We start from the raw sequence: 22,012 nt of genomic DNA on the forward strand, positions 1-22,012 counted from the left end.
AGCTTCTCTTGTGTTTTATTATATATTGTCCTTTTGAAAGACACAGCTGCATAATTTATCCACTGGGTCATCTAAGGCAAGTCTCCTTGTAGGGGTCTTCTGAGGACAGATCGTACTCTGTAAAATACCTTGCTGGTGAGTGACACAGTTCACTGGAGCTCTCTTGCAAAACTCTATTGGAAAGAAGCAGTAGCTGCATTAAGGCACCTGGTTGGCATACCTGGCCTTCCAAAGCTTTTCTATGCCTATTGAATTTCTTCCCCATGGAAAAGGATAGGGAATATTCAGAAACAAATCAAGATATTTTTCTGACTGTGGCCTTTTATGGCCATACTGGTTAGGGATTCTGGGCTTTTTAGTTCAAAAAAAAAGTTACTTTCCCAGGCTCTATTCTTTGGTTACCAGGCTGTGTCATAAGCAACAGAAGTTTCAGAGTTGTTATGCCCAAGCAGTTGTCAGACAGAATAAAATTATTTCTGCTGATGTGAGAGGTAGTGTGTTCATTGGGGCAGCCAATGTGTCAGACCAGAAGGGCTGAAACGCAGGTTCCAGCCTCAAGTCACTAAAGATCACCAGGTGCCACTAGCTCATTCGCTATCTTCCATCCTAACCTTCTTCAAAAGACTGCTGTGTGTATAAAGTTCAGGGGGCCACCACATACATTGCTTTGAGTTCTTTGCAGAAAAGGTGGGATATATTAATTCACATGTAATAAGTAAATCAGGAGTACAATGATTTACAACAGGGAGGGTTTCAGAACAGCCTATTTGCAAAATCTTCACGTGCACATTCAGCCAAGGGAAGGAGCAAGAAAGAGAGGCTGCCGTCCTTTTCTTTCCCCCAGAGAGGTAAAAATGCAGTCAGTGAAATGAATAAGAATGACATAGGGATATGCATGGACGTTTACAGCTTGCTTCACTAGTACAAGGAAATTGGCATATAATTTTAATGTTTTGAAAACATGGGAATTTTACAGGGCTGTTGTTGCAGGGGAGCATAGTTCTGCCTGTGAGCAGATGGTTGTCTGTCCCTGAATCTATTGCGGTGTGTGTGAATTAATGCAACTGTACATTGCCAAGAATCAATAGATAAGAATCCTTTCCTCATGACTGACACCTTTTTTTTGGCCAAACAATATGAAGAAGTGACAGCATAAGTTCTGTGAAAACTACCTCACTTGTAAGCCCCCCTTTCAAGTTGCTCGGCAAGTCCTTCAAGGCACCTTTGGGGAAGTTTGCCATTTCAGTGCAAGTTCTGCCACACACCTATTCAGTCCACACCGACTGCTGCTCCCTATGCTTCAGTCGAATGCCAAATCTCTTGCCAGGAAGAGGTGTTGTTTGACTGGAGAGCCTTCAGGTCAGCCTGCCAGCCAATGCTTGGTGGCCTTTCAGGAATTACACAGCATGCCAGGATCTGGACAGTAACCAAGTCAGCCACTGTGCCTATGAATAGAAGGGAAATGTGGAGCAAGCCCACTCCAAGTCACACACACTTGCTCTGTTTTTCCTCCTCCTCCTCCTCCTCCTCCTCCTCCTCCTCCTCCTCCTCCTCCTCCTCCTCCTCCTCCTCTTCTTCTTCTTCTTCTTCTTCTTCTTCTTCTTCTTCTTCTTCTTCTTCTTCTTCTTCTTCTTCTTCTTCTTCTTCTTCTTCTTCTTCTTCTTCTTCTTCTTCGGTATTTTCCCCTGGACTTGCCAGATTCTCAACAGGACAAACTGCATTGAAAAGATACACACGTTTGATTGTGACAGAAACAATTCATCATGTGCCTGTCTGAACATTTGTGCTGTGTATATCCTCAGTTATAAACATGGCTGTCCTTCCCCTAGTACTACATGTCTTTTGGGTTTTGCCTCTTTTGTCACCCTTCCGATGTGGACAAGTGATGCCCTTAGTGGTAAATGTATGGATCCCCCACCATTAAAATAGAGAATACCTGACTGAAGACATCAGAGTTGTTTAATTATGGTAGCTTTTATAGATAGAATCTGCATGAATTCACATGCAAAAAAGTAAAGTGTCTCCGAAAGAGGAAAAAGCAGTCTCATTTCTATCAGGCCGTGCATCTTCCTGAGATAAAGCAACGTGTTGTTTCAGAAGAGGCATGGCCGCCTGTGTCAAAGAAGCATTGCTTCCTGTAGAAAAGAAGGATGAATGTCTCACTTAAGAAGGCTTTTGCCACTGATGAATTTGTATATGCTTACATGGGGAAACTTCTGAAAAATCCGGTGTCCAATAAATTGACTAAATACAGTATTACAGCTACAGATGTAAAATTTATGTTACTCTGTTTAAGAGCTGCTTTCAGATCCCCGTTGGATCTGGGAACATAGCATTAGGCCCTTCCCTATCGCTTCTTCCCCCTACCCTCCCAATCTATTCCTAGGAAAGTTGGTGGGCTTCTCCTAGGGAGCAGCAGATTGTGTAGTAGCTTCAGTTTCATTATCAATTAATGCCCCACTTCAATTTGGTTTAGGAAAGTCAGGGCACTGTTACACTTTTGAAATAAATTGGGTGATGGATATTGAAGTTGATCTAAAGTCACATGTTTTTTATTTTTGTTTGTGTGTGCATTTTTTAAGGAAAATCTTTAATTTCTTTTGAAGCTGTGCTGTGTATTGGTTGAGGGGGCAACACAGGCTTTTAAATTTTTTGTGATATGTGCACTCTAAGTTTGATTTAGAAGAGGGGCTCATTCCTCTGTGATGGATATTGCATAAACATTCAGTCTGGTGTATGAAGGAGCTGGCTGTGATGCTTGCAGATGAGTTGATCCATTAAGTGAAAGAGCTCATGACTGCTGCTTGAAATGGAGCTCTTCCCAAACATCAGATCGGCTCCTGCTGTTTTCAGACATGGTCCTTTTCATCAGTGGATTAGCTTTTGTTTAAGCACCAAGTGGACTAACTGGTATGGTTCCAGCCACTTACTGGACTGAACACCTTTCCAAACAGCAAATTTATTCCTGCCACTTCAGCCACTTCCCCTCCCAGCTGAAGAAGCAATCCATAGATAGACTCTTTAATCAGATGCTGTACAAAATTGCTTGGGCTGATTACTCAGAGGAGGGATACCGTTCTGCTGGTAGGAGCAAACTAAACACCCACCAAGACCGGCAGAAAAGAGTTCTGGTAAGGGAAGATAAAAAAAATAAGGCTAGCTGGTTCCTTTTTTCTTTTAGAAAATAATAATGTGATATGAACATGCTCCAAGCATGAGAGCAATCTTAAAGGAATCAAACAGACACTGTGAACTCTGCCTGCTGAGAATTCCTATAACTGATTTGCATCACAATGTTGCTCCAGAGCTTGCCTTCATAACTGCAGTGATCTGACCTGTGTACTCTTCACCCTCCAGCCATGCACTTCTGCATTAGTAAAACTGAGGGTCCTCTGAAAGGCGAAATGCATGTGGCAGCTGTAGTAATTGACTGCTACTATTGAGCTGCACCTGAAGTGTGGGAAGGAAGCCATATTTTACAGATGGGCATTACTTGAAAAGAGAGAGCAAGAGAGAGCAGCTGACTGCACAGTACAGATGGTGATGGGGCAGCAAACGATGGTATGACAAATTCATTCCTAGTCACAATTGTCTCTTGACTTTCTGATCTCGGCAGAAAGGCATGACACTATATTCCTCGCAAGGTCATTGAATGTGCCTGGAATTTTGTAAGACTACAGCAGAGTATATTTCTCTCTCTCTCTCTCTCTCTCTCTCTCTCTCTCTCTCTCTCTCTCTCTCTCTCTCTCACACACACACACACACACACACACACACACACACACACACACACACACACACACACACACACACACACACTACAATGCAAGAAAAAGTTGAAGGTGACAGGAAAAGAGGTAGAGAAGATGAGAAGTGGATTGACTTAATAAAGAAAGACACAGTCTTCAGCTGCGCAGGGCTGTTCATTAACAAAAGGCAGCACGCTTTTTGTTAATGAAAGGACCTCTTGGAGGTCAGTAAGTCATAGGGTCACCATACGTTGGGAGTAATTTGATGGCATATAATAATGAGTTAGGAATCTGGCAGCACAGTCAGAGAGGTTGGGAGTTCATTTCCCCACTGTGCATGCTAGAAGAGCCAGCCCGTGTGGCTTTGGGCAGGCTGCACAGTCCCAGGGCGCCCCCAGAAGAAGGAAATGGTAAATTACTTCTGAGTGTTCTCTACCTGGAAAACCCTGGAAATGGTCACCATAAATCAGAATTTGACTTGACAGCACACAGTTATTATTATTAATAATGACCTACAGTATTTGTGGCTAGGATCCAACTTTTACCATGTTTACTCATTCTGAGTAGTGGGGTATTAATCTTGATTATTTGAGGATTAAGCATATTGAGAAATGAATGGTAGGTTATATTATTCACGCATATAGTAAGTAGAAATATTACCCTCTGTTGTTTCAAACAAATCAATATACATATTTCCCCCCATATCTAATGACTGAATACTTTTCAAATAGGAAGTGGCAGAAATGGGTCCAGGGCCTCTGTTGATCATAGATAGCATTATCACAGTTATACATTGAATCCTTTCACAAGTTGTGTAAGCCTAAGATGTATTTTAAATGTTCATCTAAAGTGACTGGATGAGACAAATGCATGTTTAGAAAGGATGAAGGTCTTTTCCCTGCAAAAAAAATTGATTTCTGGAGGAGGGGTGATGTGATCTGCATAAAAATGTACTTACTTGATATAGTAGAAAGTTTAGTCAATTTAGATTGAGCCCTGAAGGTTGATATAGCACTCCATCAAATGAAAAACAGTTTTTCAACTATTGCAAGATAAAACAGCATCCTGTTACAATGGAACATGGAGAGAGAAATCCATTAATTTTATTTTATTTAAAATATTTTTATCCCACCTTTCTCCTTAGAAAGGACCTAAGGCGGCTTACATCATTAGAAGACAGTATTTAAAACTAAAAACATTATGCATACAAACACTAAAAAGGATAAATTGAATACAATGCTAAAGACCTGAGCAACACCAGATTTGGATGATAGGATCTAAGATGGAAAAGACCCTGTAAAGTCGCCTTTTCCATTGGTCTGACAGTGAAAGATGACTATGTGGGTGCTGTGCATTTTGAGTTGTTTTTAGCAAGTTCATTTTCAAAGGTGTCAAGCCATGAAGCTCCACTCATTTGGTCTTGCTTAGTGCTCTTCAGTACAGCAGTTTAATGTAATGATGCATAGACACAAACACACAAATAGAGGGGGAAACAGAAAGAGAGAAAGGAGCTTTTCTGAGTTTGAGCAGCATGAAGAAAACCATATAATTCAAACCTTACTGAACCACACTCATTTTCTTATTCATACTTCTTTGTAGCTTTGGCCTGGTTTAGAAGCTCTTCTTTAACTTCTCAGAGATTTTCGGCTCTCCCTCCCCAAATCAAAACATCACAGCTAGCTGGTTGTACTTCAAGATCATGAGCAGCTGTAGTTGAGTCTCACTTTGTTTCTAGTTTCAGAAGTAGAAACGTCTCTGTCTTTGTTTTGGAAGGCACAGAAGGTAGAAGTGAAGAAAGTTATATGGGTACATTAGTGGAACGGAAATCAATAGCCACAGCTATAAATTCAAAACCTTTTCCGAACTTTCCCTTCAAAGCTTGGATGTACCGTTTTCAACTTAGCAGTTTTGAAGTGAAACGTTTTTGAAGATTTGAAGATCAAGACCCATTATGATTTCCCATTTTTGTTAATCACTTTTTCATAGTTCTTGATCGTTACAATACATGTAACATAACAGTTGTACGGAATGTAAAATCTCCTAAACTAAATGGGACGTCAAATATGACATAAAGTTGCATACTATTAGTGAAATACTTTTGTTAGATACTTTTGTATGTAGCCTTTCAAATACTGTCAACTTTCAGATACTGTTCTGTATCCTCTCAAGAACAGCAAATAAAAGTTGAATTTGTAGGGATATATATGAAGTCCTTTAGACCTGATCATAGCTAAATGAGAGCCATTCTTTATGTGTGGCTTCTGTGGTACTGAGGTAACATTCAGAGGACCCCTGCATGTGAGGGGAGGTTCTGATTCTTGAAAAGACCTACTATGTTGCTCCCTGCCCAGATGGTTGTGGACTTATAAAGCGGAGGTTATAATTATATTTGTTCCAGAGTTTGGAAAAGTTATTTTTCGGACAACTCTCAGAAGCCCCTAACAAGAGCATGGCCAATGCCCATGGCTGCTTAGAAGGAGGGTTCTAGGACTAGTAATTTTAAAAAAAGTAACTTTTACAAGCTTTTCTTTAGATTTCAAAGGGTTCCACAGTTTATGGATCTTCAGCAAATATTCAAGTACTGGGAAAATATCTAGGGAATGATGATTTTTTTTTTTTTAGAATAATTCTTGGTAGCAATTTTTTTTCAGCTCATGGAGACAATTGTTGGCAAAATGTTCTGCCTGTATTCATTGCTGAGCTTTTTTGGAGTTCTGACAAAACATGTAGGCTAGTTGTATTAAGAGACTGCTACATTATCATTTATTGTTCTTTGAGTATCATTGATTATTTAAAATGTTCTGTTTCATCAGACAATATTAGACATACCGCTTGCAATAGCTTCCTGAAACTGCAGTGGTCCTTTAATGGATGTCTTCCATAAACTAGTTACACTACCTAGGATGCCCTCAAATCACATTTCTTGAGCCCACTAAACATTTCATGGCCATAAAGGATACCAATTTGTTAATGTCCACTATGGTAGAAAGACAAATATGCAGCAGATTTTGACAATATCTAATAGTGCATCCAGTCTAAAATTACCAAGGTCTAGAAATAAAAACATAGAAGAAAAATCCAAGGATCAGTTTGTAGTGTCTTCAAAATAAAAAGCGGAAATTTGGAAAAGATAGAAAAAATAACTTTAACCAAACCTTTTAGTTACATCCTGTGGCATAGTATAATTAATATAAATCTTGATGGCAAACTGCTGCAAGTTAAGAAGTTAGTGTAGGCATTTATTGTTTTACAATGAGTCACCCACTCACACATTGATGTGAGTTTCTGTTGTAGAGTTTGAATTTATGGTAAAATTCCTTTTTTGCTACACAGTAGAATTACAGATTTTCACAGAGGAGAATAGCTACAAGTTCCCCCAGATTCCACTCATTTCTTTAACTAGTACAGTATTTAGAGTCTCAGTCACTCACTCTGATACATTTGTAGGAGAAAGAATAAAAAAGAATAAAAAAATATTCTGCTTGAAGTTACATATTTGTGTATGCTGATTTCTTTACTGCACACATATTTAGCAACCAACCAAACAGATCAACAGCAAACAACTGCCACCAGCTGAGAAAAGGGAGGAGGAAAAAAAAACATTCAGCAGAGGTAGGGCTCTCTTTGAAAGTGAAGGAACGATTGGTTAATGTTGATTAGATGGACACTCTACCCAGCCCAGAAAAGTCCCGGTCACTCGAACCATAGACAGCATGTGAGGCTGCAAATAAAACTCCTGCAGTTTCAGTCTATTGCAGACAGTACATCAAATACTGTTTGATGATCATTTTAAACTATCAGTGCTGCTCAAAGAACAAGAAATGATAATGTTGCATATCTCCTAATAAAAACAGATTCCAGGTTTTGTCCCACCTTGGATTAAGAGGGTTTGTCCTCTGGTAAGAAGAACATTTTCTTTTTCTTTTTTTGGAATGGGAAAAATGGTTTAAAGATTTTATTCACTCAAAATGCCAGGAGCTCCAGTAAATGAAGATCTGTATATAAAATAAACTGTAGAATTAGAGAATAAGAATATACATGCTGTAGGTACATATAGATGCAATGCAACAATACAATGAGATGAATTTCTGCACCTAGTGGGTGTTGTTATCTTCATACCTAACAACAATATGGGGAAGGTTTATTTCTTCTGGATGGCCGCTTGCCTCCTTGTTATGACCTAGTTTGCTGAAGATACAAGTCTCAGTCCGAATAATACATTTTATTTTATTTATTACGAAAGGTATGGTTTCTGTTTTCATATTTCCCCTTCTTTTCAGGTGGCAAAAATATGAAATAAACATGTTCATGTGGCCTAAGGTGCAGCAGTTTGCACATATTGGCTGAAATCCTGTTGCTTAATGTCACACTAGAGCAGGTGCATTGAATTAATGAGGTGTTAGTGAGTCACCCCATCTGTAAATTCCATTGATTTAGATGGTCCTACTCTAACTGTGACTTACTTTAACATGGTCACTAGAAGTTAGATTAGGCCGATTTTAATAAGTGGAACTTAAGGAGGAGTTCTGTTGTGATTTACCATGCTAAGCAACAGGATTTGAACCATTGGAACTTACAAAGAAGTTGACTGACTAAACTCCCTCTGATTTAATGGGTCTAGTCTAGTGTGACATACTATGATCAACAACAGGATTTTAGCCACTGTAGTGAACTGTTGTGATTCTGCTTGAATAACATTGAGGTTTTCCAACATGGAAGAATGTCTTATTGGCTGTGATAAAAGTTTGTTGGATTTTAGCACACTAATTTGCACAGAAGAGAACTGACTCAAATGAAGTCCGGCTCTTTAAACTCAGGTGGCCTGGTGAAGACCCTATTCTTTTTGAGAACCTTCCAGTGAAGGTGAACAGATTGAAAAGAGGACAGAGTTCCTGTATCTTTAATGACTGTGTAGAGAAGGCAATATCATCAGATGCTGCACCCTCCTCAGGTGCTACTTGCATTAAAATTTCCTCTCCTAAGGAGTTCCTAAAGATGCAGGAGCCAGTCCCCTTTTTTCATTTGATCACTTAGCTCAAACAACAGATTCTGCATTAAGCAGAACAAAATATTGTTGCTCCAGGCATCCTATATTGCTGTATTTTACTTCAACTATTATACTGGAGCGTTCCCTTCCTTTTTGGTGTCTTTTTTTTTTGTGGGAGTGGGTGGGTGGGTGGTTTCATGTGTTTATTTTCTAAATTTATATCCCATGTTATTTGTGAAGTTAACAGTACATTTAAAAACAAAATGAAACAAATCCCCCCTCTAAGATCTACTAAAGCAGTGGTCCCCAACCTTGGGCCTCTAGATGTTCTTAGACTACAACTCCCAGAAGCCTTCACCACCACCTCTGCTGGCCAGGATTTCTGGGAGTTGAAGTCCAATAACATCTGGAGGCCCAAGTTTGGGGACCACTGTACTAAAGCACAAGATAAAAGAGGAATAAAAGCAGCCCAAAATAGTCAATACACTAATTTCGAGTAAGGGTTGAAGGAAGGAATTAAAGCCATGAAAGCAAGTAATTACCATTAAAAGCATGTGGGATAAGAGAGAGGTGGCCTTACTGTGAGGCAATACTGGGAAGCTGGATCTGGTGACTGGTTCTCTATGCCCCCACACACACACCAACGGTGGGGTGAAAGAAATTGGAAAAGGTTGTGGTGGTGGCAATTACTTAGTTGCTGACAACGGAGAATATGGTGCAAGTGTGTGATCTCAAGTGAAATTGACAGAAGATCCTATTTTGCTGGCTAGGCCGAAGGCCGGATTTTCTGAGTATATGGCATATGGCCATGGATATTAACAGGGAAGAAGGACACTTGCCACTCTGTAGTCCTCTTCTTGCTTATTATTTTAATGTATCCAGACAGAAACTGGTGTTGTAGCGGCACTCTAAGATGTTCCTGTCTCGCTTTTTTCCACCTCTACCCTGTTCACTGCAAGAATTTCTGTGAATACTTGTGGATGTGACAGATCAGAGACCCCATATTGCCTATCTGTGTGCTGGTTTGTTTCCTTTTTAGCAGCTGAAATCTACTTAGTTACACAAAAGGTGTAACTTTAGAAGCACATTTCCAATAAGTAAAGAAGTCTCTGTAGGCATTATCTTTTGAGTGCCAACTAGTGTGGCTCAGTATGCCACAAAGAATGCTTATGGAGATTTCTTAATTTATGGCAGTTTGCTTTCAAAAGTTATTCCATTTGCATGACTGCACAACAGAATTTGAGGTAGTGTGTATGAATTATGACTTCCCTCTGCCTTCCCTAAATTAGGTCCAGGAACCGAATGACCCTTAAATTTAGATCCAAATAGGGCTAGCTATGTCTTGAAAATCTGATGGATAATGTCTGTGAGGTGACTGTCGCCTCCTCCATGGAGGTGTTATTCTGCTGCTGAACAGATCAAGTGGATCACTTCTGGTTGTTAGATGGGAGATGAAGAATAATTGTTGACCCAGTTCACTGAGGAAAGGACAAGAAACACGTGAATTTAAATAGCAGAACAGGATAAACATTTTGAAGGATTTAAGCCAAGGGCAAACCAGGTGGAGACACTATGAAATTTCCTTCATTAGGCATATTCAAGAAGAGAAGAAAGTCATAATTGATATAGGGACAGTGTGAGTTAAAGGGTAAAAAGGTTTCACTGGCCCTTTTCAGCTTTCTTCATTACAAAATCCAAAAGCATCATGAGTTCAGTTTCTATTTTTATTTTCATGTAGATCCGTCTTCTCATTTCTCTACCTGACTTTTTCAAAAGAAATGATACTGTTTTTGTGACCCACTTTAATTCATGAAGTAATGTAACTGGGAGTAATGATCTACTGTGGAGACCCAAGGGCTGATTGACCTATTGTTTCTTTCAAGTTTTTATGTACAAAAGGATGTTTCAGGCACAAATAGATGCTCTGCTGTTCCAGTATGTTACAGAAAACTAGAGCAGGTGGGATCCATTTTTTTTCTAGATGGTTTCTGTTGGGACCTGCCATTGTCATTTGCAGGAAATAATGTATGACTTGCAACTGTGTACAATTTACTGGATGTTGCTATATAGCTGGGACAGAGAAAGCACAGTCTTCCACATATTATTGGACTGCAGCTCCCAGCCACCTAGAGATGTAAAATTTCTGAAATTTTCTATTTTTTTCTGGGGGGGGGGGAACAGCTTTGGAAAAAAATGGGGAAAATTGTGACTCCCCCTTCCCCCATTATTTTCCATTTTCCCCAGGCCTTTCCATCTCTACAGCCACCTTAGCCATCATAGCCAATGGAGATGAATAGCGGAAACTACAGTCCATCACCATCTGGATGGTTGTTCTTTGTCCACCATTGCTATACAGAAACCATCCATTTAGGCAAGACTAGCTTCCTAGGGACGTGGTGGCACTGCGGGCTAAACCACAGAAGCTTGTGCTGCAGGGTCAGAAAACCAGCAGTTGTAAGATTGAATCCACGCGACGGAGTGAGCTCCTGTCGCTTTTCCCAGCTCCTGCCAACCTAGCGGTTCGAAAGCATGCAAATGTGAGTAGATAAATAGGTACCACCTCGATGGGAAGGTAAACTGGCATTGCCTAGTGACGCTGGCCACGTGACAACAGAAACTGTCTTCGGACAAGCGCTGGCTCTACGGCTTGAAAAACAGAGATGAGCACCGCCCCCAAGAGTCGGACACGACTGGACTAAAAATGTCAAGGGGAACCTTTACCTTTACTAGCTTCCTGTACTGTACATTCACATTTGCCTCACAGTAGTGTGTTCTTACAACTGCTAAAAGTGCTGGCATCTCCACTTCACCCCATAACTATGCGCTAAATAAAGTTAGGGAAAAAAGCCAATATGGTTGAATCAGTGGAATACGTGTGCATCCTTGTAGCTTAGCCTTCCCCAACCAGGTACTCCCAACATCCCCAACCAACACATGTGGAACACAACTGGGTGGTGAAAGAGGAAGGTAGCAGGAGCAACAGCAGCATCATAAGGTGGGTGTAGGTGTGGTGGACACAGTATCTTTTCAGTTGTGCTGTCATGGTGATGACTGCTTCAGTACTACCCCAAGAAAATCTTTTCCAACAAAGTTTTTGGTTACTATTCCATGCATAAAGTGCTTTATTATTTATTTATTTATTTATTTATTTATTTATTTATTTATTTATTTATTTATTTATTTATTTATTTATTTATTTATTTATTTATTTATTTATTTATTTATTTATTTATTTATTTATTTATTTATTTTATTTATTTATTTATATCCCGCCTATCTAGTCGATTGACCACTCTAGGCGGCTCACAACAAAGGGAACAACAATACAGTGGGGTCTTGACTTGAGAACTTAATCCGTATTGGAAGGCGGTTCTCAAGTCAAAAAGTCTGTAAGTCAAGTCTCCATTGACCTACAGTGCATTGAAAACCGATTAATCCCGTAACAGGCCGTTTTTGTTCCATTTTGGTTTTTTTCTGGTCTGTAAGTCAAATCTCAGTCTGCAAGTCAAACCTAAATTTTGCGGCCAGAGAAGTCTGTAAGTCAAGCCGTCTGTAAGTCAAGCCGTCTGTAAGTCAAGGGTCTACTGTAATAAAAACCAATTTACAAAGAGGAAAACTTTCAACAACTGGATAAAACACTAGGAAAGAGAAGGAAAGAGGAGTCAGGAATTAACTGGGGGGGGGGGGAAGGCCTGCCGAAACATCAATGTTTTTAGTTGCTTTTTGAAAATACCCAGCGAGGGGGCCGCGCGAATGTCAGGGGGAAGGTTATTCCAGAGGCGAGGAGCCACCGCCGAGAAGGCCCGATTTCTTGTCTTCTCTTTCCGGGCTTCCCTCGGCGTTAGGCTCCTCAGCCTCACCTCCTGGCTCACGCGAGTGACACGGGTAGATCTTCGTGGTAGAAGGCTTTGTTAAACCCACTTTATTTCATGTGTGATTCTAAACATTAGGGGGCTGTGTGTTTTAGAACTGGTTTGGGAATTAGCAACCTTCAGACTTCATCTTGCCTGAAAAGCATCATCAGCAGACCTTGAGCTAGGACTGCAGCTTGCATGAAGTACTAAGACAGTGGCCTGTGACTGCGTGCCTGATTTATAGATTTGTGATTCGGATCCATTGCCTATATCTGGCAGAGCTATATTTTTTGTACGCTGCTATTGTCTGGGGCTTTAACGCCATCAGAGCTGACGGTGAAGTTGCCACAGCTGATACAAAAAATGTTGGCTGCCATCCCTTGCTTCTGCGTCATACCCAGATGCATTTGCTGTGGGTAGATTATCTTACAGATACTATTGAAGATAACAGGTTTCTCATACAGTGATACTGATTTCTGTTTATCACTTATGTATAACAAATTGCACATGCTCCTAAATGAGTGCCATGGATATGGACATAAAGTCAATTGAATAGAACCACAAATAAAAAAAAAGGAAGGCTTTACAGTTTGTCCAATGCAGAATTTAGGAAAGTTACTTTTCTGGAATATAGCTCCTAGACTCTCTCAGGCAGCTTAGCCACTTGCTGGGCTTCCTGAAGCATTCTTGGTTCTGTAGTCCAGAAAAGCAAGTTTCTCAAACTCTGGCCCAATATTTACTCAAATAACATTGAAAGAATTGCCTGGCTGGATCAAAGCAAATCTCTCAGCTACCCCCACTAACTTGGTTCTTTCTATGGCGAGACTTTGGAAGGTTGACGTAGGATTTAAAAGTGACTGTCTTCCCTTACTTGTTACTAAAGGAACTAGACCCTTTCGGTACCTGGAGGTTGCATTTAGGCATCATTCCTGCATATTTCTCTGTTCAGTCTGTGAGAGCCACTGCTTATGCAGCTCTCACACATCTACAGATAGTCCAATGAGATCTGAATGTGTTTGGAAGCTACTGATGGCTGACCCACTTTTTGCAGGAGGAGATGGACAAGAAAACCAGGTGGAAGAATGGAATGGGATGTTTTGGAAGATGTGATTGGCTGGAAGAAGGAATGGGATCATTCCACAGTGCAACATTTTGTTGCAGCAGGTTCTGCTTGTCAGACAAAATAGCCGTTAACAGATCTCTCCTAAATTAATCTGTCTAATCTTTAGACTCCCAATTCTGGGTGCAGCACACACTCCTGTCCATTTTGAAAGAACTGGGAGAAATTTTGAATTAAAACAATGAGTTTTGTATCTAGCTTCTTCAGTGTAATAAATAGGTCACGAAAGCTGATCTCATTCTGTTTGTTTCTCTTAGAGTGGCTGTCGAACTGCATAGTGCAAATTCATTATTAACTAATTCTTAACATCTCTCTTGCAGTAACAGGCATAAGAAGTCTACAGAATGTAGACTGCAGGAACATTACACATTACTCTAAATGAGAGACTTGCACGTAAGATGTGTTACATATACCATGAAAACATATAGCACACAGGCTATGTTCCCCAAGGACCTGGACCCAGGAATCAGTTAATTGAAATTCCTTCTCACATGTATAGCTGGTGCCACTGAAAATAATAATTAAAAAAGAATGCTTCACCCATCTGCACCAAGGAAATTCAAAAGGCACAGCCATTCCCCACATGGAAAAGACTGTGTTGTCCCTGTCTGCCATGGAGGTGTTAAAGATGAGGAGCGTCTCAGGGAAAATAGGCCACTGTCCTGATTTAGCACTAAGATGGTTGAATATACAGAGATACAAAACCAAACGTTTACATAAATAAGCATTCTCATTCCTGAGACTGAATGGATGAACTAGCTATTTTAGCTCTCCCATATCTGACTTCTCTGAAGATAATTTTGAAGTTCTTTGTATTTGGCATATGAAGAAATGTGCAAATTTGGCAACATTCTTATTTAAAAACCACTAGAATTTTTTTTAAAAAAAATCCTAATTCCTAATTAGAATTTACACATGGTATCAAACAAAGGCCCTGTTACACCACAGCATGTCAGAGAAGCTATAAGCGTTAAGCTTTCTTTCCATAACCAACCTTTTTTTTTGGACTTCTCAAATTCAGAAACAAATTTCAGTTCATGCTGTTTCTCTAACTTTCTGTCCCTCTCCGATTAGCCAAGGCTGATGGTGCTAAGTTGTGGGGTGTTTAAATATAAGGACCCTTACAAGACACATTGCCATCTGCAATACGGCCCCTACTGCCCTCCACAGAAGAGTACACTCTCCAGGTGGCAAGGCACTTCACTTCCCACTTTCCTATTTTCTACCAATTATTTTGAGGGTCAGATTTTGAGATTGCCTCTCCCACTGCGGAGGAAATAGGTTAAGATGGTGGGTCCTCTTTTACTGCTTTATTGTTCCTTCTTGGGTAGTAAAATGCTTGCCGGGGGCTTCAAAGAAGAATTTAAAGCTGCTTTGATTTTGAATTTGTTTTTAGGATGAGTTAGAACTGAAATGTTGACACAATTCAGAAGAGCAGGGACAGTAGTCTTCTAAATCAGTTATATTGGGGATATATCACATGCCATACTATAATGTATTAAGGTGCATCATACAAAGCACCTGTATTGCATTTTCCGAAAATATAGAATTTGCGGGTGCCATAATTCTCTTTATCTCTATATTTTTAAGCTGAGCAGGAAAGAATGAGATGTACAGTTACTGCCCTGACTGCAATGTTTCCAATTTTTAATGCTTTTTTAACTAGTTTCAGTTTCAGAACATTTATTGGCATACAGTACAAGAGAGTGAAAGATGATAAAATGTTAGAAACAAAACAAAACAAAACAAAATCCATGTATGCCATATATGTCAGGGGATACCCAGATGACATCATTAGGACTCAATGGTGTGTGACTGCATGATGCGACACCTCTGCATGATGGAATGGATAGATCTGGCTGTTGTCTGGGTGAGTTCCTTATTCGTGTCACTCAGCAGGTGCTGGATTTTATCCAGGTCGCCCCAGCCAGAGTGAGAGAAAGGAAGGGGCTCAGGCAGGTATCCTGACCTTTACTATCTTATAGTAAATAACTGAAGTTAAATCTTTTAGACTTAATGTTTGTTTTGACCCAAGTACTGTACAGTTCAAATTGAGTCTATTACCCTCTTCAAAATTGCTGCTCTTATTCAGGCCTTTAATGTTGAGACTGGATCAGTTAGGCTTTGCTCAGAAGACAGAGCTTTTCTCAAAGTTTGGCATACATCCAGGTGCAGTAGCATGGGAGGACATGGTGTCCAGCATTCCTCTGTAATCAACAGCATTACAATCAGTCAGGATGCTTAGGGTCAGTTGTTTAATTAGTTTCTTATTTTTAGCCCTCTTGGGCTTTGTCAGATGATGGAATCCTCTCACACTTTGTCAATGAAAGGGGAGATGGCCCAGGTCTTTTATTAGTTTATTTTATTCATTCATGTTTATTATCATCAGATGGGGGGGAGGACTAGTGAGTATAGCTGTATGCTGATATTATTTTCAACATCTGCTGTGAATTCCCCATGCCATTCTGTTTTGCACGCATACCCAAAATGGTTTGAATGTGGAAAGTATCTCAACAGGCAGTTCTTTTTGCTGTATGTGTTGAAGCATTTGGCAATTTATGCAGAGTAGCTAGTTTTTGCTTTAGATTTGTAGCATAAGGGTGTGGTTTGGAGGACAATCACAGATAACGATCCACTTATCAACATTTTACGGACAGCCTCTTTCAGCAGGCTGGGACGGGGCTGGCTCAAGACATTTTGGAGCTCAGGGCTGAAAACAAGAGCCAGTGATCAGGATCCTGTTGTAAACTTACACCAGCTTAAGTATAATTGTAAAATTTGTGGTGGCAAGTTGCCAGTAATTAATGAGTTGCTGCTCACCTTCCCAGTCACAGGCCAAGTAGCCTACATTAGTAATAGGATTCTAGTTTCTGTTGTAAAAATAACAGCAACCAAAGCATGTTTCATTCTTGCTGACATTCTCTACCCTTGTTTACCTGATTCTGCATTCTTGCTCCTTTTAGTGACCTCTGTTGCAAACTCAGGCACCTGCTAGAATACTTTCTCATTTGTCCTCCTTGCCCCCTGATCTTTCTTTCTTTCTTTCTTTCTTTCTTTCTTTCTTTCTTTCTTTCTTTCTTTCTTTCTTTCTTTCTTTCTTTCTTTCTTTCTTTCTTTCTTTCTTTCTTTTGGTAATAAAATTATGGGATATTAGATTTGGAAGAGAGACCCTTGGAGGTCATGTTGCCCACACGTACCACTGCTCAGTCTTGTAGCTACAGCATCCCTGACAATATAGCTGCTCATCTTCTGTTTGATGCCCTAGTGAAGGAGATCCCTCCCACCTGAGGCTCTGTCTTTCTGTACTTAGCAGCCCTTACCTTTAGGAAATTTCCCCTAATATTTAGCCAAAATCTGTTTCCTTGTGTTTTCTGCACATTAATTCTATGTTCTGTGCTGTGAACTAACAGGCCTGCACTGTCCTCCTGCCTGACAGCCCCTTCTGTATATGGAAATTCTTATCATGTTGCGCCTGTCTAAACATATACAACATTTTCACATTCATCTAAAGTCTTGGTTTTCTTTCTCATCACACCTTGGTCCTCCTCTTCTAAATTATGTTTTTTATTTTTTATTTTTGTTTGTTCTTCTTTTTGGCTTATTGTATGGCTTTTAAACAAGATCAGCTATTTTTCTATGAAAGAAGGTACTGTATGCTAAATAAATATTTTGTGGCCTGACCAGTGTAATTGGGTTCTCTCATAGAACCACTACTCTTGGGTTTGAAATGCCAGAGAACTTCATTTTCTGCTCCAACCTCTACAAACGCCCTCTGCCCCCACCCATCCTGGGGACACCACATGTCTTTCTTATTCTCCCTGCATGGCCTGAGGAGGGGGTGGGTGGGAGGACTTGTTGGCCTGTGCCTCACATTCAAGGATTTCAATTTAAAAATATGCCACACTTTTTTTGTAATCCTGTTTTGACATTTCTTCATTGTTTAATATACTGATAGTCTCAAAAAGTGGAAGTGGCTCAGGTCTCTCTTGACCCCTAAGACCCTACCACTCGGCTCTGCCTTGGATGGGTGGGGGGCGGTGGTGACATAGCCAACGTTAAGTTGTCTTCACTTTCTGCCCTTCTCAGGTCATCAGGCAGGTTAAAATGAAACAGTTGAATGACTGGGGACAGTTCATTTGTGCCCAGAGCCTCCATTGTTTAAAAGAAAAAGAAGAGAGTAGAAGAGTAAGGCCACGTTGGCCTTGAAGGTTCTGTGAAGGAAACTGGGGGATACCCAGGGAAGCTGAAAGCCTATGAAGAACTGGGGATCCTCGCCACGGACCTTCAGCGCTCATCAATCAACAGTAGCCAGAGAAAGACATATAGCTCGCCTGCATTGCGCTGACTAGGGAAGGATAAGAAGTGGGTCAGCACTCTGCTTCCTCTGCCAGTTGAGGGGCTTGTGTGCAGAGGGAGGGAAAGAGAAAAATCTGGGAGAAGGACAAGGCGGGGCTCGTGCCTGCCTTCTTGTTCTAGGAGCAGTGGGGGGTGGAACAAAATGCACAAAGCATACCTCCAGTAGCCCCAAGGGATCTCGCTGAGCCCTTTTGTCACAGGCCCTGGGATTCCAGTGTGCCTGGGATGGTGCACTGCGTTTACAGCAAGAGTTGCACTTCTATCAGGAGATGTGATGGTTACGCTTCTTAAAAGGCCTCTCTTTCCTTTTGACAGGCTGTTCCCTTCCTTTTCTGATTTCTGGTTAGCACCATCGCAAAAGCAATAGCAACAAACAGTGCTAGCATCTTTGTATGTGGGTATGCATTCACAGAGACATGGATTCATATGTATCTGCAATGTATGTGTGGATGCTGGAGTAAGAAATTGGCAGCTTCTTCTTTCTTACCAGGAAATGGAGGAGGATATGTGTATAAATTGTCTAGATGTGCTTTGAGCCCATGCTTGTAGAAAATGCCCTTGCAGGCCTTTTATACTGATGCTATTTTACCTCCCCTAATGAATATTCAGAAGCTGCAGTCACTGAGGACCCAGGTGGCAAAAATAGCAAGGTGATTGAAGCAAGCCCTGACATAAAAGCCTAAATCTATCTTGCTGAGTGCATGGAAATACACAGATTCCTGGTGGTCAGGGGGGGGGGGAGTGTAGTTGTCCCTCCTCCCTTTGATCACTGAAGAGAAAACTGACAGGAAATGTTCAGTGAATTAGATGCCTGTTTCATATGCTTGCATGATAACATCTTCCCCTCTTGCCCCTCCAGAGATGTGTTGTAATAAGCATGTGTTCACAAAAAAAGAAAAGGGTGGTGGGGGGGAAGACAACAGTGCTTTCTGTAATCCTTGCAGCAAGACTGAACGTTCAGCATAAAGGGCACACTGTTAAGATATAGCAATGCGTGCATTGTTTTCTGCATAACGCAGACAGGGTCTCCATGGTAAAATGGGGGGGGGGAATTGTTTTATTTATTTATTGTCACCATCAGCGGTTAATCTAAAGTAGGAGCTGCTCATTTCATTGTGGGTTAAGTGGCTTACCCCACAAGACTCAGCAAGGGAGTATAAATCATATCCGTTGCTTGGGAGGGGTGGGTTTCTAAAATAGATTTGAGGATTATTGAAGAAAAGCACTGATGCGACAGCAGTTGTTGCTCTGGAGTATTTCTAAGAGGAAGCCATCCTTTCCAGCGTACCCCCTTCCGTGGAATCACTTAGACACTTCCAGCTGGTGGCAGGGGATACAGCCATAATACTGCTTTCTCCTTCCCGGCTGTCTTCCTCATTACGTTAAAGGCACTAGGATGGCTGCACTCTTTTGTCAGAGTTCAGGTACCGAAAGGTGCAGGAAGAGATCTGCTCGCATGGAACCGGGTAGCCTCTGCCAGCTTCGTGGGGACCTTTGAATCCTCTTGAAAGCCTGCCGTTCCTGGCTCTGGCCAAAGCGTGTCCGTCTCTTCCAGGCATTGCTTAGAAGGGCTGCTGGAAGAAGGTGCCTGAGGATATCACCTTCTCCATACCAGGAAGGATTGTTGCAAAGGGTGTCCTTAATGCAGCATGGCCCATGCAGCATCACAGCTGAAGAAAAACAGAGATTTAGAACTTAACCCTGAAGAAGAAAATAATGAGAAAAAGAGGAAGCACAGGAAAAGATCCAAGGATCGGAAGAAAAAGGTACCTTTATTTGTACTTGCAAATTGGCTACAGAGAGTCCTTTGTTTCACTTTGTTCCCACTGCAGTGTGAGATGTCAGCTCTCTCGTATGCATGTAACTTGGTGACTGGGGAGAATTGTTAAGATTGTGAAAAATGTCACTGAAACATGACTTGGGGGAGGGGGGCTTTCAAAGGGAAATAGGTTTTGAAAGTCAGATATCTAGACTTAAAGCAGTGACAGCAGTGGTGGTGTGCATTCTCTCCCCCCCCCCCCCGTGATCATCACATTGTCTTGGGATGTGAGCTTGTTGTTCAGTGTAATACAAACCAGTTTAGGAATGGCAGTTTTACAGGTCAAACAAATAACATCTGTCCAGATCTCTCGAGAAAAGAAAAGTTCCTGTGTGGCTGCGTACAAAAATAGCATTCGTTTCGTGCTGGATTCCATCACACTTTTTGCCTTTAAAATAATTACTCTATTTAAAAAGGAACAATTGAATGAGATGTTGCACCATTTATCTTTTCATTCATGTTCCTGTTCTACTGGGAAATAATCTCTAAAACAACTGTTATGATCCACTTTCTTTTGTTAGGATCAAAGATAGGCTTCAGATCATAGAGCAAACCTCCCCCTTCCTAAAAAAATGTGTAATTACCCTGCATGCAGATATACTTAGAGCAAGCTAATTCCTGAACATGTTTGTTTTACAGCACTTTTTCCTGCTGGTTTTTTACTAAAGCCTCCACTCTGGCCAGTATAAACTATAAAACACAATAGCGGAGGGTGAGAAGGTAATTTTAAATCATGATGCTTTATTTGAGAGGGACAGGTGGCTTGCCCTTTAAGAGGACACCTTAAGTACCAGGAGAGGCCCTGTGGTGGTTTCTTCATCAGTAATGGCAGTGAAATTTCTTTCTTTCTTTCTTTCTTTCTTTCTTTCTTTCTTTCTTTCTTTCAAAGAGATAGCTCAAATGCCTATACTCTAAACACAGCAATGAGGTTATGTTGCATTTCCATGCGCTTTTGTGATATTCCCTGAGGGGCACCTAACCTAATGGGCTTTGAGCACTGATGCATGTGTTTCCCTTAAAGAACAGGTTGCTGATTCCCATAGCACATATGTGTCTCTTTGGTAGCAAGTTCTTATTTTCTTGCCCATCCCTCTGGAAAAAAAGCAAGGGTGGTTATAATGAAAAAAAGCACTAAAGTGCATTCTGGTACACTGAGGCCATTAGAACGCAGTGTGTATAGATGGCTGCAGTCAGTGTGTACTGCAGCATGTAAGTGATGGGTAATTCTCCCACTTAAAGGGCCAGTTGTCTTTTTCCAATTATCTTTCTGGTCTCTTTTAAGCATAGATAAATTGATAAGAATAGTAGAGAGCCCCGAGGCTGGATTTTCAAGCTTTTCACATCACAAGCAAGATGTTTATTATCTCCCCACCACCACCACCTCCTGGTTATGTTTAGTGCTTCAGAAGTGAAACTAGAGGAATTGTGACTGCCAGGGGGTTCCTCCCTCATGCCCCAATGGGAATTGGGGGTCACCTCTCTCTGTGTGTATATATGTGGGCATTTGTCGTTAGGGTTGAAATACATAGTTTCCCAATTAACTTGTTTTGCAATGTACATGGCTAAGTGATTGTTTACACAGGCCGAAATTTAACAACTGAAAATGTATGGTACCTTTGTGCTCATTCAAGTTATCATATAATCAAACTACAGAAGAATTTGAGGAGGACAGAGATGCCCATGCCAATGAGTTTCTAGATTTAGCAGAGTAGAGAATAGCTTGCCAACACAAATGGTACTTTGTTTGTAAAGAATGATAACTTTAAAGGGACGTCTCCTGATTACGTATAGTGGGTCACAGATCATCGTAAAGAAATCCCGGATTTTTCTTCTTCTTCTTTTAATGTTTGCATTATGGGGGAAAGAATTCACAAAGCAATGATGCAGAACATTAAAGTGAGTTATTTTTCTCCCATACTTTTCCAGGATAAGTGAGTATAGGGCAGAGATACTGTGAAGCAGAGTTTTTTTTCTAGAAAATGGGAGTTGACTTTGGTGCATTTGCAGATTTGACCAGGGTAAGAATTGTTTAACCTTCCATTGTGCAGTATGGAATCATGTGTTGCATGCGTGTTTTTTCCTGTGTGCGCATGTGCACATGCACGCATGTGCATGTGTGTGCACGTG

At 40.8% G+C, this 22,012-nt stretch overlaps 1 protein-coding gene across 47 annotated transcripts in view; it reads left to right on the forward strand.

Moving 5' to 3' along the window:
* ANK3 (ankyrin 3) overlaps window positions 1-22,012 on the forward strand; it is a 543,412-nt gene that overhangs the window by 230,644 nt on the left and 290,756 nt on the right. For 39 of the 47 annotated variants that reach the window (XM_072995150.2, XM_078390945.1, XM_078390914.1 and 36 more), the window contains exon 1: window positions 18,245-19,832. The exons of the other annotated variants lie outside the window; for them this stretch is intronic. In XM_072995150.2, coding sequence (XP_072851251.2) covers window positions 19,716-19,832 — 117 coding nt within the window. In that variant the 5' untranslated portion in view covers window positions 18,245-19,715. Of the gene's footprint in view, window positions 1-18,244; window positions 19,833-22,012 lie in introns of those variants that run through there. 47 annotated transcript variants of the gene reach the window in all.

Source organism: Pogona vitticeps, chromosome 3, assembly GCF_051106095.1.
Source record: "Pogona vitticeps strain Pit_001003342236 chromosome 3, PviZW2.1, whole genome shotgun sequence".
NCBI classification, from domain to species: domain Eukaryota; kingdom Metazoa; phylum Chordata; class Lepidosauria; order Squamata; family Agamidae; genus Pogona; species Pogona vitticeps.